General features: G+C 35.0%; 1 protein-coding gene across 3 annotated transcripts in view; it reads left to right on the top strand.

The window, feature by feature from the left end:
• The window catches only part of gpr158b (G protein-coupled receptor 158b), a 60,281-nt gene that overhangs the window by 10,189 nt on the left and 33,477 nt on the right, over nt 1-16,615 (top strand). For 2 of the 3 annotated variants that reach the window (XM_051869506.1, XM_051869525.1), the window contains exons 2-3: nt 718-823; nt 16,134-16,251. In XM_051869506.1, coding sequence (XP_051725466.1) covers nt 718-823; nt 16,134-16,251 — 224 coding nt within the window. The remainder of the gene's footprint in view (nt 1-717; nt 824-16,133; nt 16,252-16,615) is intronic. The other variant, XM_051869517.1, reaches the window with a different exon arrangement.

The following is a 16,615-nucleotide window of genomic DNA, read 5'->3' as shown; positions in this document are numbered from 1 at the left end:
CACTGCAAAGTTGGTACAGAATCCACATTATGTGTTGGGGTTTTTTTTTTTTTATGCCGACTAAAATTAAGACAATTACTTAGGGCCACAAATGTACTAAAACGGCAAATTAGCGTGAAACCGCAATCCCATAAAAGCGCAGATGGGAGTGCAAAGCTCTACTGGTGATCTACTGACATTGTACAAATTAAAGAACACAGATGCAGCCGTGTCAAGCACAAAAGGACATGCTTTTTTTTTTTGGACATTTTCGTGTGTACAGCCTATCCTTATATTTTGTGAAACGATGATGTCATCACCCCACGTGTCGACCGTAGTCAGACACCGCTAACAGCACAAAACAGCAACAACAACAATAGCAGACTCTAGATGCTTGTGTTTGTGCTGCAGAAGCTACTGAGCCAAAATAAAACGTTATTTCCAAGCTTTACTAAAGTTTTTATACAGCGCGCAAGGTTTATGCGCATGCTCCAAGTCTTATTGTTTGTTTTAAGTGTATCTCTGTGGCAGAATTACAGCGCCACATACTGGTCTGGCATGTATACTACATCGTTTTGAGCTGGTTTCAGCGGTTTTGTGTGTACGCACTGTGAAATTTAAAATTTAAGTAATTTAAAAAAATTCAAAAAATTTGATACTATACCATCGCTGTCTTTGCGACCACTGCTAACTCTCACCTTTGTGACTCTTTCTCTCTCTCTCTCTGTCTGTCTGCAGAGGAGTTGTACGTGTAGATGTTAATCTACAGGATGTGGACATTGACCAGTGCTCCAGCAGTGGCTGGTTTGCAGGAACTCACCGCTGTAACTTGACAACTATGGAGGTGAGTGTGCAGTCTCTTCACTAACACACAGGATGAGATGAGAATCTAAGCATCACAAAAACACTCAAAATGTTTGGCTCTGGACCTAGATTTGCATTAGTTAGAAGTAAAGAATGAAATGAAATTTTTTATTATTGTCATTATTATTTATTAAGCCAATAATTCACAAACACTCAAAATGGTCAGCACAAATCATATCAGTATAGTCTAGGTCATATTTTGGTGCAGAAATGCAAGTGATTTGGAATTTATTTGTGCATTAAATCACAGAAATAAAATGACCTGTGTGTATTGTGTGCTGTGAGCATACAAAGCATTGTATAATATATTTGGATGCAATGTTTTTCCCTGCTGTCTGTGACCTTTTCAGATCACACCTGCATGTTTAAAGCTTTTTAACTTCATATTGTCCCTGATGTAAAAGTTTTATTTTATCAGCATCAATTCTCCTTTCCAATTAATTGGACAGAGCGCAATGATATTTTTGTTTGCTCAAGTGGGATTGCGTTCATGGTTCATTTTTTTTCACCGTGAAGCTTCACTTTCCCGCCAGATTGGTTCATTATCTTTGTTTGTATTTTAGATGAATTAAATGGGGGATTTATCACATCCTTGACTGGAGTCTATAGTAATCTGTGCTGGAAGTTGCTCTTCGAGAGCTAATTAGACTATCCGAGCTGTTCTTCCTGGGTGCCAAGGAGAGTTTGGGCCGGCTTGGATGTTTCTGGAAGGTGCACTCGTACGCTAAATCACATCACTGCGTGGGTTTATACATTATGTCAGTGCACAAGTGCTGAACTACCTGAAGTGGTGTGAAAAACACACAAACAAATGTTGAAGCAAGCATGACGCTGTTCACAAGGAGATTTCTTTTACAAAACAGCTGTGATTTTTTTTTTTTTTTTTTTTTTTTTCGCTTGCAACATATTGCTACAAAATATGTAATATGGTATTAGTCTCATTTTCAAGTATACACAGAATAAAATGTAACAGAATCTTTCCCTTTCTTTGAAACATGTGCCATTTAAACCTACATACATTGAACATTTAATGTTCAGAAGCTGTAGCGGTGGGCGGTATGAACAACACATTTTTATATTATGGCATGTGTAATTTATTGTAACAGAATGTAGTTGTACATGTCACAATGTAGTTGTTTTTTTGCTGGGAATTCACTGACAATATGATTTATATTTTAATAATCAAGAAAATGCACATCTTTGCATATTTTCTGAATTAAAAAATTTACAAATGAAAGGCATTTCATTTGATTTTCAAACCTGGACACAAACCAAAAGATAACATTATTCCTAACAAATAAATAGTAAAAACAAAAGACTCAAAACAGTCAAATTAGCATTATGAAATTCTGATTGGATGAACCACATTTGAAGCTATTGCAAAGCAGACAAGATACGCACATCTGTTGGATCACTCGAATTCAACTGAATGTGTCAAGTTGGATGTTGCTTAGCAACTTTATGTAAACTCTTTGTGTTGTGCTGAACAACAAACCTTAAAGGGATAGTTCACCCAAAAATTAAAATTCTGTCATCATTTACTCACTCTCATGTTGTTTCAAACCTGTATGAATTTCTTTCTTCTGTTGAACACAAAAGAAGATATTTTGAAGAATGTGGACCATCAACTGTTTGGTTACCCATATTCTTCAAAATATCTTCTTTTGTGTTCAGCAGAAGAAAGAAATTCATAAAGTTTTGGAATTTGTGGGTGAGTAAATGAATCAAAATTTTCAGTCATTGGGTGAACTATTCCTTTCATTGATTTGAGACATGTCCTGCTTTGTATTTTTCATTACTTAAGTTTCCTGTTTCACTTTCACACATAAAACTTTTATACAATAGCATGGTACACAAATAGGGTAAAAAATCTTTTTTATTTTTTTAACAAATGGTCAGAGAAAGGTATTTAAGTTTCAGAAAATGCTGATCTTCAATCTCATCTGATTAATTTTATTTTATAATAATATTAAACACATTTCAATGATAAATTATTATTATTATTATTTAAAAACAGAATGGGTAAAACATTTTGGTGGCTAATTTAACATAAATGAATGTCATTTAGTAGGCCCTAGCTAGTTTTGTGTCTAAATGGTTGTTTATAACGACTGATAAACTATGACAATATTGCAGTTTCAAAAAATCTGCACCATACATTGCAAAAGAAACACTTTTCATAGTGCAAATATTCATGTAGTGCTATCACGAATGTATTGCTTATGAGTTTTTAAGAATGTTGACACATTAAATAGTAATTTGTGATAGAAGTAAGATTTTAATATATGTAACTATAATTTTCTTGTTTTTAGATTATACAAAAATTATTGTTGGATTCAAGATTTTTGTCATAGGCTACATTTTTCTCTTTATTTATAATGAAGTAATGTGTAGTTAGTGAGGTATATTCTAATCTGTTCAGGAAAAAAATAACTGGTATCGGATTGACATCTGTATCGACAGATACACAAGATTGCTGTATTGAAGGTAGTATCAAGCCATCCCTACCTATATTACTAAAAAAAAAAAAAGTGATTGTTCATAATAGATAATAGCGTTTATTGTAACATGAAATATGAACAATTTAACCTTATCATAACATTAACATCAAATAAAATTAAAAGTGTTGAAAATGTTTTTAAAAAAAAGGCTCAAAACATGATAAAATAGAGTAGTCCATTTTGGTATGTAGTGTACAAGGCTGTTCACACAGAACATGTTCTCGGTCCATCTGCACTGTTTTTAATTGTTTTCCTATGTAAACATGCACTAAACTGGTCTCTTTACTAGCTGCGGTGCATTTTTTCAGCATCTTCTGCCATGAGTGTCATGCTTATAATGTCATGTCACACATAAAAGAGCGCTTTTAAGTACCCTGTGATTTGTTCCATTGTGAAATGTGAAATGTAAAAAAACGTATTGGCCAACTGTACCCTACTTGAGGATACGTCAGTCGGTCAATCGTCTATATATATGATGGAATATTGTGTGGACTGGACTGGCCCAGTTGTTGTCTTGTGTAGAGGAGAATTTCCCAGTAAGCTATGATCCATTATAAATGCAGTATAATGGATTTCAGTGGGTATACTAAATTATTGACCATGCTCCATGTCTGTGTGGCCCCACTCTTGGGAAAACCAGAGGAAAAGCAGCAAGGAAAAGCACAGCAGGCTTCACAACCACAGCAACTGAAGCAAAACGATATTTGGGAGGGTTTCCTGTGTTTATGAGCAAGAAGAAATACTTGTGTGCTTCCATCTAAGAGGCAAAAAGCAGCGTATGTGTGTGTGTGTGTGTTGAAAATCTATTTATAGCCTCATGTCTTCCAAGACAGCGGGACCTTGCCTCTTAAAATTTGTCCTGTCATGAGCAACATCAGCTCGGGGCTTGACATTTGAAGGAGCGCATCCCTGCATCATATGCACCAAATATCCCGCAATGACTTTCCTGAGGTGGATTAACCTGGGTAATGTTTTGAGTGGATGTTAGACTCTATTAGTCTCTCTGTTACAGCTAGAGAAAAAAAGCTCTAGAGACTTGAGACAGAAAATGTCCAAGACCTACACCATATAATCAGAGCTTTGTCACATGCAGGCAGCATTTCCCTTTTAGTTTCCCAAGTGTTGCAATTCTTTTCTACTGCTGTGCCATTTCTTCCGCTCCATTAGTTGTAATAGTAATGTTGTGCTATATGGTGGATCTCATTGGCCGTCAGCAGAAAGCTATTGTTTCTGAGTATAGTCAGTAAACGTATTCTCATGCCTCATTAGTAGTAGACTCTAAAACTGAAGATTTAAGACTTTAAAGCTGAAGATCACCTATTTATGTTCAGAAAATTCCCCTTTTGTCTGTGGAACATAAAGGGAGATCATTTAATGAATATCCAGTTAGGTGAATTCAATACAATGACAGTACCTACTGACTCAATTTAATGCTTAATACAAGACCCAAGCTTGTCAGCAAAAGTACATGCAGCTCTGATGATTTTTGCAAGTGCTCTGACAGGTTTTGGTGATAAATAACCCAATGTTACCTAATAACAGTAAAACTGTGGTAGCTATATGTGGTAGTATAGCAGAAATGTTTACCTGCTTCTTCTGGCAACTCTATGCATCAGAATGAAAGGTGAATTTCTGTAGAGTTGAAATATGAATTATGCATGTGCCAGAAAAATATCGCTCTGTTTAAATTATATTGTTTGATTATTTGATTTTACAATGTATATTTTGTTCATGTTGCTCCAGTGTGTTTATGTTAGTAGCTTATAGTTTAGCTAATTTATCAGAAACACTTTACAATAGGGTTCCATTTTGTAAACATTAATTAACTACATTAGTTAACATGAACATTAACTAATAGGTCCTTATTGTAAAGTGTTACCAATTTATCAAAAGAATAGCATGACTAGTTTATCTGCTTTAAGTTATTAGAAGATTGTAGCTTGGCAAACTACAGTTTAAAGGATTAAAGTTACAGTAACTTATATTCTCATATATTCATTACCGTACAACCTTATCATATAAATTTAAGATCATAAAACATCAAATAAACATGCTCTATACTGGCCTCTTAAACAGCAGTGATGCATCGTTCATCGGTCTTTTAAGCATCTCATGCCATGAGGGCTGCATTTTTAAGATGTCATGTCACATTAAAGGTGCAATATGTAAGAATTTTGCAGTAAAATATCCAAAAACCACTACACCAGTGTTATATATTTTGTTCACTTGAGTACTTAAAATATCCCAAATGTTTACAACTATTTGTAAATCGTGAGAAAATAGCAATTTTAACCAAGGCTGAGGAGTCGCCTGTCAATTGCGTCATACCTGCATTACCCTCGGTTTCCGTTTTATTTTGTAGAAACCATGGAAACACCAAAGACGCTTTAATATTTACATGTTTTAATAGACAAGGGAACAACTGTTTTGATATATTTGTAGACAGAAAACTAATTACTTTTTATATAGCTCAACACGTTTAGTCTTATTGTTTAAATCTAATTTTCTTGATTTTTTTTTTGCGAGTACCATGCTTTACCATGCCTCAGAGAAAAACACTATTTTGTCAAGTAACATAGCATAATAAGATGCAGCTTTATTTTTAGTAACAGTAATACAGCATTTTCTCCATCATACAATACGTTTTAAAATTAATTGCATGCCATTTATCAACACAAGCCATCCAGCATTTAATATGATATTCTAAAATCGATCTATCTTACTGCAGTGAGCAACAAGTGTCTCACAGCAGCCGCAGAGCGAACGCACAGAGTAACGTTATAACATTTTCAACACACTCAAATGTACCTAATATGATAAACAGAGCTGCGTTACCTCATACTCTTTTTTTTTTTTTTTTTTTTTTTTTTTTTTTATTGAAACAACAGTAGGGGAATACAAAGACATTTGAATATATAAAACAATTAAATCAAAATTCTGTATCTTATATCACAAAACAGTCACGTTTCTATTATATTAAGTATCCTTTTCAACAGCTTAGATGTCTTAACAGCTTTTCGATTGTTCTGTATTGATGTTAGAGAGTCATAAAAAATCTTCAAATCAGTGGAAAATAGTCTACCATTTGGTACAGTCGATATACATTTTGCTTTATGTATATGATATTTCCCTAGTAGTATAAGAAGTTTAATTATATTATCCAATTCCATTAAACCAGTATCACAATCCATAAACAAGACCATTACATCAGTTATAGTGACAAACTTGTAAAACAAGTCAAAAAGAAACATAGAAACTTGGGACCAAAATAATTTGGTATAATTACAACTGAAGAATAAGTGTACAATTGTTTCTGTTTCTTCTTTACAAAAACTACATAATGGCGAAAACCCTTCTTTAAATTTACTAATAAAATTGTTACATGGATAGTATCTGTTTATTATTTTAAAGTGAGTTTCTTTGACTTTATTAGGAATTACAAATTTATTTATATCTGACCACAAATTCTGAAAAACAAGGGAGTGATAATCCTGTTTCCACTTTACCATTGCCTTAGGCGAAACACTTTTTTCTCTGGTTAATATTCTTCTAATATACATATTATTAAATTTTTTATCCCTAATGGAAAGGCCCTCAACAGTCAGAGCAGGAAGAGAACCAATTACAGGATTATACATCTTTTCGTTTTTTATAAGATAGAGTAGTTTCGAAGAGATACAATGAATGAGTTTTAAATATTCTTTAAAAGATACATTTGTCCCAAGATAATTAATAAAATCAGTATAATTATATAAGTCACCTGATTGATTTATCAAGTCTGTAACAAAAATTAACCCTTTGTTAAACCAATCATTCCAAAAGATGGTTTTGTTTTTGAATAATATATATTGATTATTCCAAATTACACAGGAATGGGGAGAGAAATTATGTTTGTAGACTAATTTCCAGGCATTAAGAGCTTGTTTGTGAAAATTAGACAACTTAATTGGGAGTTTAGTACATTTAAAATCACAGGCAAGTAAAAAGTCAAGACCACCACATTCTTTAAAAATTAGATTGGGAATAAAGAACCATGGAAGGTTATTTTGACAAAGACAGTGCTTGATCCAATTAATTTTAAATACATTATTGATAGTGTCGAAATCTAAAGCATTAAGTCCTCCTTCTGATACACTTCTGATTATGGTTTTCCTTTTAATATACTCTGTCTTGCCTCTCCAGATGAATTTGAATAAAATTTTATCAACTGCAGCACACATTTTAGAATCTACATAAAGAGACAATGCAGGATATACAAGTCTGGAGATCCCTTCAGCCTTGGAAATCAATACACGACCTTGGATAGATAAATTTCTTTGGAGCCAACAGTTAAAAATATTTCTTGTTTTTTGTAATCTTTGCGAAAAATTCTCTGTGACTCTCTCTGAGGCTGATTTACTAATTACAATACCCAAGTATCGAACTACCTGTTTAACCTGTATTCCAGATATACATGAGTCTTCTAGTTGGTGTACAGCCATAATCTCACTTTTAGACTGATTCACAGACAGACCTGAGGCATCAGAGAACAGTTTGAGTGCCTCTAGAATAACAGGAACCTGATTTTTGTTTTTCAAAAATAAACAAGTGTCATCAGCAAGTTGACTGATAGTTAAAGTGAAATCTCCTATCTCAATACCTCTAACTTGGGAGCAATGCAGAGTGTAAAGATTTAATGTTTCAGCTGCTAATAAAAATAAAAACGGGGAAATAGGGCATCCCTGTCTAATACCTCTTCGGATAACAAAACGAGAAGACGTACCACCGGATAAAGAAACACTACTTGAGATATTATTATAGAATGTGTGCATCATATTTGTAAAGGTTGGGCCAAAACCAAAGTGACTAAGGGCCTGATACATGAAATTGTGCTCAACGGTATCGAAAGCCTTACAAAAATCTAAAAACAAAATAAGGGCTTCCTCATTTACTAAATTTGAATAATCTAAAATGTCTAACACCAGTCTAATATTGTTTGAAATATTTCTTCCCTTCATAAATCCAGACTGTGTGACAGATATGATTTCCTCCAAACATGGTTTTAACCTATTGGCATATAGAGACGCTATTAATTTGTAATCCGAGTTAAGGAGTGTGATTGGGCGCCAGTTGTCTAAGTGCAAAATGTCTTTATTTGGTTTTGGAATTAGTGTAATTACTCCCTGTTTCATAGATTCTGTAAGTTCCCCATTTGCTGCACACTCATTGAACACATTCAAAATAAACTCTCTAATATCTTCCCAAAAAACTCTGTAAAACTCAAAAGGTAAACCATCGGGTCCTGGGCTTTTATTAAATGGTGTTTTTTTAATGATATCATCTAATTCTTTCAATGACATTTCCTCCTCACAAAGGTTTTTGTTATTTATACTTATACCAGGAGTGAAAGGTCGTATCTTGTTAAAAAATAAATCACTTGAATCAGGGTTAAAAGATGATGTATATAATTTTTGATAAAAGTCTGAAACAAATTTTGAGATTATTTTGTCATCTGATATAATAGTGTCATCAATATACAAAGAGGAAATTTTTTTAAGTTCGGCTCGCTTTTTTTCCAAATTAAAAAAGTATGCAGAGTTTTTTTCTCCGGCTTCTAGCCATTTGGCCCTAGATCTAATGAAGGCCCCTTTAGCCTTTTCTATATAAAAGGAGTCTAATTTTTCTCTTAATAGGTATAAACTTTCTTTCTCTGCATCATTTGGATTGGCAAGACAAGTAATACGATTAATTTCTTTTAATATAGATTCAAATTGTAATCCTTTTGATTTTAGAAGTTCTTTACTAAATTTTATAGAGAACTTTCGACACTCATATTTAAACAATTCCCAATTTAAGGTATGAGAAATATTAGTATTTTTTTTAAAAGAATCAATTATGCCTTTAATACCCAAACAATAATTAGAATTGTGTAATAAAGAGGCATTTAATTTCCAATACCCTGGTTTCCTAAACGAGTTACAGTTAAGGTCAGAAATTTCTAACTCGATACCTGAGTGATCAGTTAAAGGTGCACTGGAAATAGAGCATGATTTAACAGAAGAAATCAGACTATCAGATATTAACCAAAAATCAATACGTGATTTTTGTGTCAAATCAGATTTGAACCAAGTAAAGGAAGAGTAAGAGTCATTATGTAAGAATCTATGAATATCTACCAGCGAGAGACTGGAACATATATCACTAATTATTTGGTTAACAGTGGTAGTGCCATATTTTGGAGGAAATCTATCAAAACATAAATCAGGAGCCTCATTAAAGTCCCCGCCCATAATTAGTGATGTAGATGGGTATTTTATTTTTAAAGATATTAATTTGGATGTTAAATCTGTAAAGAGACAATTATTAAGACTGGATCTGTTAAAGCCATAGACATTAGCTAGAATAACAACGCTTTCCCCAACCTGGATAACAATAATTAACCATCTGCCTTCATTCGAACAATGTGATTCAAGTACAGTGTTATTAAAGTGCTGATTAAATAAAATCATAACCCCAGCAGAATTATTGGAACCATGACAGTAGATAATTTTACTCCCCCATTGATTGGACCAGAAACTTTCGTCTTTCACACCTGAATGTGTTTCTTGTAAAAAATAGACATCTCTGCATTTTGATTTACAAAAAAGAAATAAAGCTTTACGTTTGGTTAAGTCTCGAATTCCCCTAACATTGAGTGAAAAACAATTCAACTTAAATGACATAAAACAACAAACAAGAACTTGTAACAAAAATCTATTGTTTAGTAAATAAAACTAAAACTTCTTAACGGATTGAGGTAGAAAAAAGTAAGTACAACACTTATCCAGACCTCCTCACTGTAGTAAGAACCAGTTTAACATAACTATTCTAAGTTGGAACCTTAACAAGAAACAATTCCCATAAGGATGAAAAACCTCACTACAGAATATTAGAGTCACTGTATATAGTCATTTATATGTTGTCCACTGTAATTTTCTTCCCGTCGATGATGGCAGCTGAACCCTGAAACCCTGCACGTTTACCTTCCAGTCTAGCTTGGTTCACGAGTGGCCACAGTTTATTTCGAGCTTCCCTTGCGCGTTGTGTTAAGTCCTCCGTTATCTTGATATTCTTTTGTTTGAGAATTTCGGAGCGCTTCGCGTCGGCCCAGATGAGGTCACGGTACGTGCGAGAGGTGAACTGCACAATAATGCAACGAGGCTGAGTGAGTCCTTTCTTCCCAAGCCTGTGGGCCACGTCGATGGAAGACTGGAGAACATCTGCTAGACATGGTGAAACTAAACGCAATATTTCCATCACAGCCATCTTTACATTTTCACCTTCCACTTCAGGGATACCAGCAATCCGTAGGTTCCACCGTCTTTTGTATGCCTCCAATTCATCCAACTTTTCCCAGAGTTGCTTGTTTTCAGTCTTTAGTGACGTAACTTGATCCTTCATCGCACTGGAGTTAGTAACGGCAAGATCAGCCTTATCAGAGATCGCGTCCATTTTAGTTCCAAGTTCAGTGATGCGGTTTGAGTTACACGAGACAGAGTTTTCAATTGCCGTTAATTTCTCTAAAAAATCGTCCTGTTTTTTCCCTAGTTTCTCAATTGCTTCCAAGAGAACTGCATTTGATGGTTCTGTAGTGTGGCGTCGCATCTTTGATTGTGGACTCTTGGTGGGAGTATCAGGTAATAAAGTTGAAAGAGCAGCTTTATCCTCCTGCACAGGTGCCGTTATGTAATCATGCACACGTTTCACTGCTAAAGCATCTTCCATTTGTTGCGATGAGGAAAATCTTATGACTGAATTGTTATGACCGATAGAGAGAGCAGTCACATCTCAAATAGCAACTAGCAGGCTAATTTCCAATAAAGTGCGTATAGGAAACATCCATCATCCTCAAGAAAAATAAGGGTTCTTAATTTTGTTAGATTAATAACATTTAATACTGTCTTTACTCACATGAGGACAAGTTAGGTCAAGTATTGCACAAAATAGTTTAAGAGCAACTAACAACGCGACTTACACAGGCGCCATCTTGGCCCCCTTCGCGTTACCTCATACTCATGACCGGAAAAGCGGAAGCAGCGCCGGCGACTGTGTCATAATAAAAGTTCCGCTGCTCGTGAGGCGTGTGTTGCGCAATCACTCCAGCGGCCTCGTTCAACTCCCACAACACTCGGTCCTGCTCTGCTTCATACTACAGTAACGTTAATAATCGCATCCATGAACATGATTTCTTCCCGAGTCCTATCCCAGTTGTTTTCCACCGGCTGTGAGGTGAAGACCACATGTCCCAAGATTCCGTGCTCAAACTTAGCGTCATAAAGCTAAGCCTTTGTTTTGAATAGGCTTTTAGCTACCTTTAGCGGACAGAAAATATTACATATTGCAGCTTTAAAAGAGTGTTTTTGAACTGTTCTGTTCCATTTTAGTTTTCAGATTTAATCTAGATTTATTGTTTATAAGTGTGACTGGCTGAAATTAACAATGTTTTAACTTTATATTCATGTTGCTAAGATGACGATGGCTCATGCAATGACCAGTTGATTCTTAAATGATTCAGAATGCTCTGCATGGATGCACTGTGTAATTCAAAACAATAGCAATAGCAAATCAGGCTGGCAAACAAAAAAAGTGACATTCCTTTGATATATTTAAGCAAATGACATTGGCTAATAAGGTATTTCTGCATGAATTTGTGATAAAAGTGATCTGATAATTAAGTCACAACCACACTAAATGAATAGACATAGTCCATTTAAACATTTAACACACAAAACAGTGATATGTTTTGATGTCTTTATTGAGCACTGTTTAAATATTCCCAGTGCAGGGTGGGGAAAAAGTATGTGAACCCCTGGGTGTAATTGCTGGTTCGTCAAAACGGATGAATTTTGCACAATTCCTCTTTATAAAACTGTATGTAAAGAAGTATTCTGGGGACATCTGTTGAGATTTTTTCATTCCAAAGCATCTCAGGTTAAGGTCAAGCAACTCCAGAAGGCATATATTTTGTTCTCTTAAGACTATTGTAGTGTTGATTCATTCTCATGCTTTGGACCGTTGTCCTTTTGCATCACTCAACTTCTGTTGCGCTACAGATGGCCTTATATTTTCTTGTAAAATGTCCTGCTAAATCATATTTTATCACCAATTTATGCAGAAATTGAAATCCTGCAACCAAAGTATGTTAGACCATTAGCTCTCGACCAGAGAGCCGAGGCCCGCTATTGCCTCAAGATGACTTAAAATGATTTAAAACAAGACAAAACAAGCATTAAAATGAGCTAAAATGACCAAAAATCAAGATATTTCTTATTTTATTCATTTTATTATGAATATTTATTTTGTGTACTTGTATTTTGTGTACTGCCAAGCACTAAAATATTTTATTGGGTAGAAATTACTAAGTAAAAGTGAGTGAAAATGTTCTTAAACATCATTATCCTTAATCCTTATCCAGTGAATAATGAACAACTGGACAAGTCATGTAAATTGGTTGATTGGTTAAAAAGAGTAGGAACATTCAGCTCTTAAAAATTCTGAAATCCTACAATTTAGTTTACAGAATCTATGACGGGGCTTCAAGTATTATATACACTTTCTTCTTCACAACCTTTTTGACTCCAAGGTCTCCCATTGTCCATAACATGCCACTGTGTTATACCACTAATTCTAAAGCCAAATGCTTACAAATGGTAATAAAAAGCTGATATGTGATGAGAAGCAGTTAATGGGTAGCTGAGAAACACTGAAACTCATCACAGCAATGCTGGATGAAGTGAACTGAAGGTGTGCTGTCACGCATACACACACAAATCCAAATATATCCTGATGCAGGCGTGTTATGTCGGCAGGTCTTCAGTGACAGAATGATCTTCTAACTCTGCTGATGCTGACACTCCTCACTCCTGAAGATTCTGAAGCATGTATTCATGTTTTAAAATGTCTCAGGTCGCCCACATTTATCTGCTCTGGAAAGCAGCAAGGCTTACATTATTAAATCATATTCATATAGAGAGCATGCTCAGAGGGGAGCAGCTAATATACTGAAAATCTTGTTATGTTGCTTAGGATAGAGAGAGCTATTAAACCACAGGTGTGTATAAATCAACATTCAACCCTCATCAAAGTTCTGCCCTCTGGTAATTGACATTAAAGTTTGGGTGAATCTAGGGGTAGCGTAGCCAGATCTTCAGACTGACGGCAAAAGGTCTGGACTCCATAGCAGTTTTCCCCAAAAGGACGTCTGACCCGGGTGTGCCTCATACGTCCTGAAAAGTGAAGCTGCGGGCTCTTTGATCGCCCCCTGGTGGCTGGTTGCAGTACAGGTCATAAACCTCGCCCTCTCCATTCAAACGAACGGGAATGAGTCAAAACAAAAAAATAAATTACGCTTCAAATAAATTTTTCCGAAAGATGGTTTTGGTCATTTAAGGTAGTTGTTATCACGCTGATATATATTCAATTGTTTGTTTTTGTGATAAGTTTGATTTTAGCTAGCAATTTGATGCTATAGAAACGGGGCGTGTCGTCATGATTGACAATTGTGACTGACAGCTTCTCTGAGGACTGTCGGAGCTTCGAGGGGAGATTGAAGATATATAACTAGCTATTAATTTTCGATTTCTGTGTTATTTCACACAAACAAAATGAGTTGTTCAGCAGTACACTGTACTAACCGACCTACGGGATCTGACGGATCACTGAACTTTTTTCGGTAACTTTAAATGTGGGCTTTATAAGTTAATAAATGTTATTAGCTAAGATAACACGCCTAACGTTAGCCATGACGGGAAAAAGCAGGTGATCGTTATCTGGCAGTTACTAATTATTTTTATGGGTATAAAATAATAATTAGCAGGACAAAACTAATGATAGCCTACTCTAATTAATTATAGAGCACTGTCTACAGCAATCGATCTCCTGTAACGTTAGTTGAAGTTTGATACCGCGACTCCCCCTCCGGGCTCCACTGACGGTTCCTTCTGCGCATGCCCAGGTTCCAAACTGACGTTTTTGCGTAACATGTCAATGCCCATCGTCGTACGTTTTACATTCAGTTCATTACAATGGAAGGAAGCGGTGTCGCGTCGTCCATCTTTTTTTACAGTCTATGGTCTGACCACAGTTTGTTTTGTTCAGTTCATCGTGTTTAGAAGCGTGAAAATGTAAAGTCGATGTCCCCACAATAACAGGTTGGAGTGCAATTCATTCAAGAATGCCGTGTAAGTTTATTGCAACAGTGGCACTGCAAACTTCACGTACTTTTGAAAATCCAGCGTTTAGTTGATCGTGATAAGCGCTGATTGTCACAGTTGTAAACTTGATGGCTTTCTTTTTCCATAAGGGGGTTTGGCATCACGGCAGCTTTGTTTCCAGGCAAGAATGCAGCACACATGTCTCCCAGAAATCCTGTACAATTCAACCAATCAGATGATGACTTTTAAACTACCAAAGTGTTTCCCATTTTGTGTGTCTTATGCTTCAGACATTCAGCCAACAGTCCGTAGTCTGAGACTAGGGTGAATCTCATAAGATCAAAACCATAAAATCACAGGATCTTTTAGTATTTTTTGCTTTATGAAATTGTTTTCATGACAATTAAGCACATTTACCCATACACATTCTCATTACAGCCATGTATCTGAACATTTTGATTTACAATTTAAATGTTTTTTTTTTTTTTTTTTGTAATTCTCAGTGTGGGTTTTTATTATATTCTCATGATTGTTATACAGCATTTTTGTGATGTATACAGTGTAATACATTTTTTTCTATATTAAAGTACAAAAATATAGGCTAATACAATGAATTTGAAAAACATTTAATATTGCCGTAAATTATTTTGATTAAATACAATATTGAGAATTGGTGGGGTGGGAGGGGAGGCATATTGGAATTTGATCTGTACTGTTATTCTGAAAAAGTAACACATAAAACAAATTTTATAGAATATAGCACTTGACATGCAATCTTCTTCTCAAAGATTTTACTCTGTTAGTAAACCAAAGCTAAAATGTATTTGTCTAAATTAGAGGTAATTACCTCCAGTAAGACTTGTTCACATTGAATCCTTCTTTCTGAAATAAAGGTGACAAAACAGTGACTAATTTAACAGAAACATTTCTTTGAGACCTGAGAGCCTCACTTCATTATGTTTCATCTGGGCTTCATGGTGCTTCTGGATTATTTATAGAGCCTTGTGAACTTGGTGAGACTTTTTTCAGGCCTAGTTCACAGTAAAACTTTCTTACTTTCTTGAATACAGACTAAAAAGTTTGCAAGTCTCCTTTACACTTAAAACAGGCACAAAATGGCATCTTCGTTATGGCAGTGTAAAGTATGACAGTTTTTATTTCAAGCTTGGCAGTCATTTTTTAAGGGCATTTAAGGAGCAAGCTGCTGTGAGCCCATCAGTTTACATGCCCATGTTGACTTTACCGTAATGTTTGCCAGAATGTGAGTAAAAATAAACTGCTGCACATATATCGACTGTCATAATAACTCATAAAACTGACATTTTCATATCTGAAAATGTGATAAATGACTGTGACACCACTGTCACAGATGGTCTATTAGCAGAGCCGATTTCCTCAGGAAGTTCCTTGCTCATACTGCTACTGTACAGAACAAATATATAAAATTTCTAGAGTCAGTTAAGATTTCAGCACATTAAATGAAGAAAATTATACTGGAACTAGGACTTAAAGCTTATATCTTAAGATCCAAGGTCAAATATTAACATGAATTGTGTCTTCTGTCACTGTACTTTTAATAATGAAGTCCAGTTCTAAAACTAAACTCTTTCTTTCCCAGTGTGAACCGATTGTGGGCCATGGATTTGTGCTGGACAAGTACAAGTGCCAATGCAAAAGAGGTTTCTACCACCCAAGCCGAGTGGTGCTCAATGGCTTCTCAAGTAAGTACAAACCAGGTGAGACTTTGGATTTATTATGTGATTAGTTTTCAAAGTGAACTGTAGGAACCTCTAAACCATCCATACTTTAATCTCTTACAGTATTTTGATCATTATACTTAATGATAATTATGATGAGATTCATAAAAAAACAGTATGAACAATCTGTAGATATGGCTCGGGTTCATCCTTCACTGTAAATCAAAGAGATTATTTAACCTGTTTTATTGTCTGTCAACAATAAATGTGAGTGTAAAATGAACAGAAATAAAGTAATTGGTCAGAGATTGTTTGAACAGAACTAGCTAGAATGATTTTTTTCTTTCTGACAGAAACGGATACACAAACATAGAGTTACTTCCTTCCACCAGATAATTCATGA

Source organism: Ctenopharyngodon idella, chromosome 2 (assembly GCF_019924925.1).
Source record: "Ctenopharyngodon idella isolate HZGC_01 chromosome 2, HZGC01, whole genome shotgun sequence".
In the NCBI taxonomy this organism is placed as follows: Eukaryota; Metazoa; Chordata; class Actinopteri; order Cypriniformes; family Xenocyprididae; genus Ctenopharyngodon; species Ctenopharyngodon idella.
This window is presented reverse-complemented; position numbering and strand designations above follow the sequence as displayed.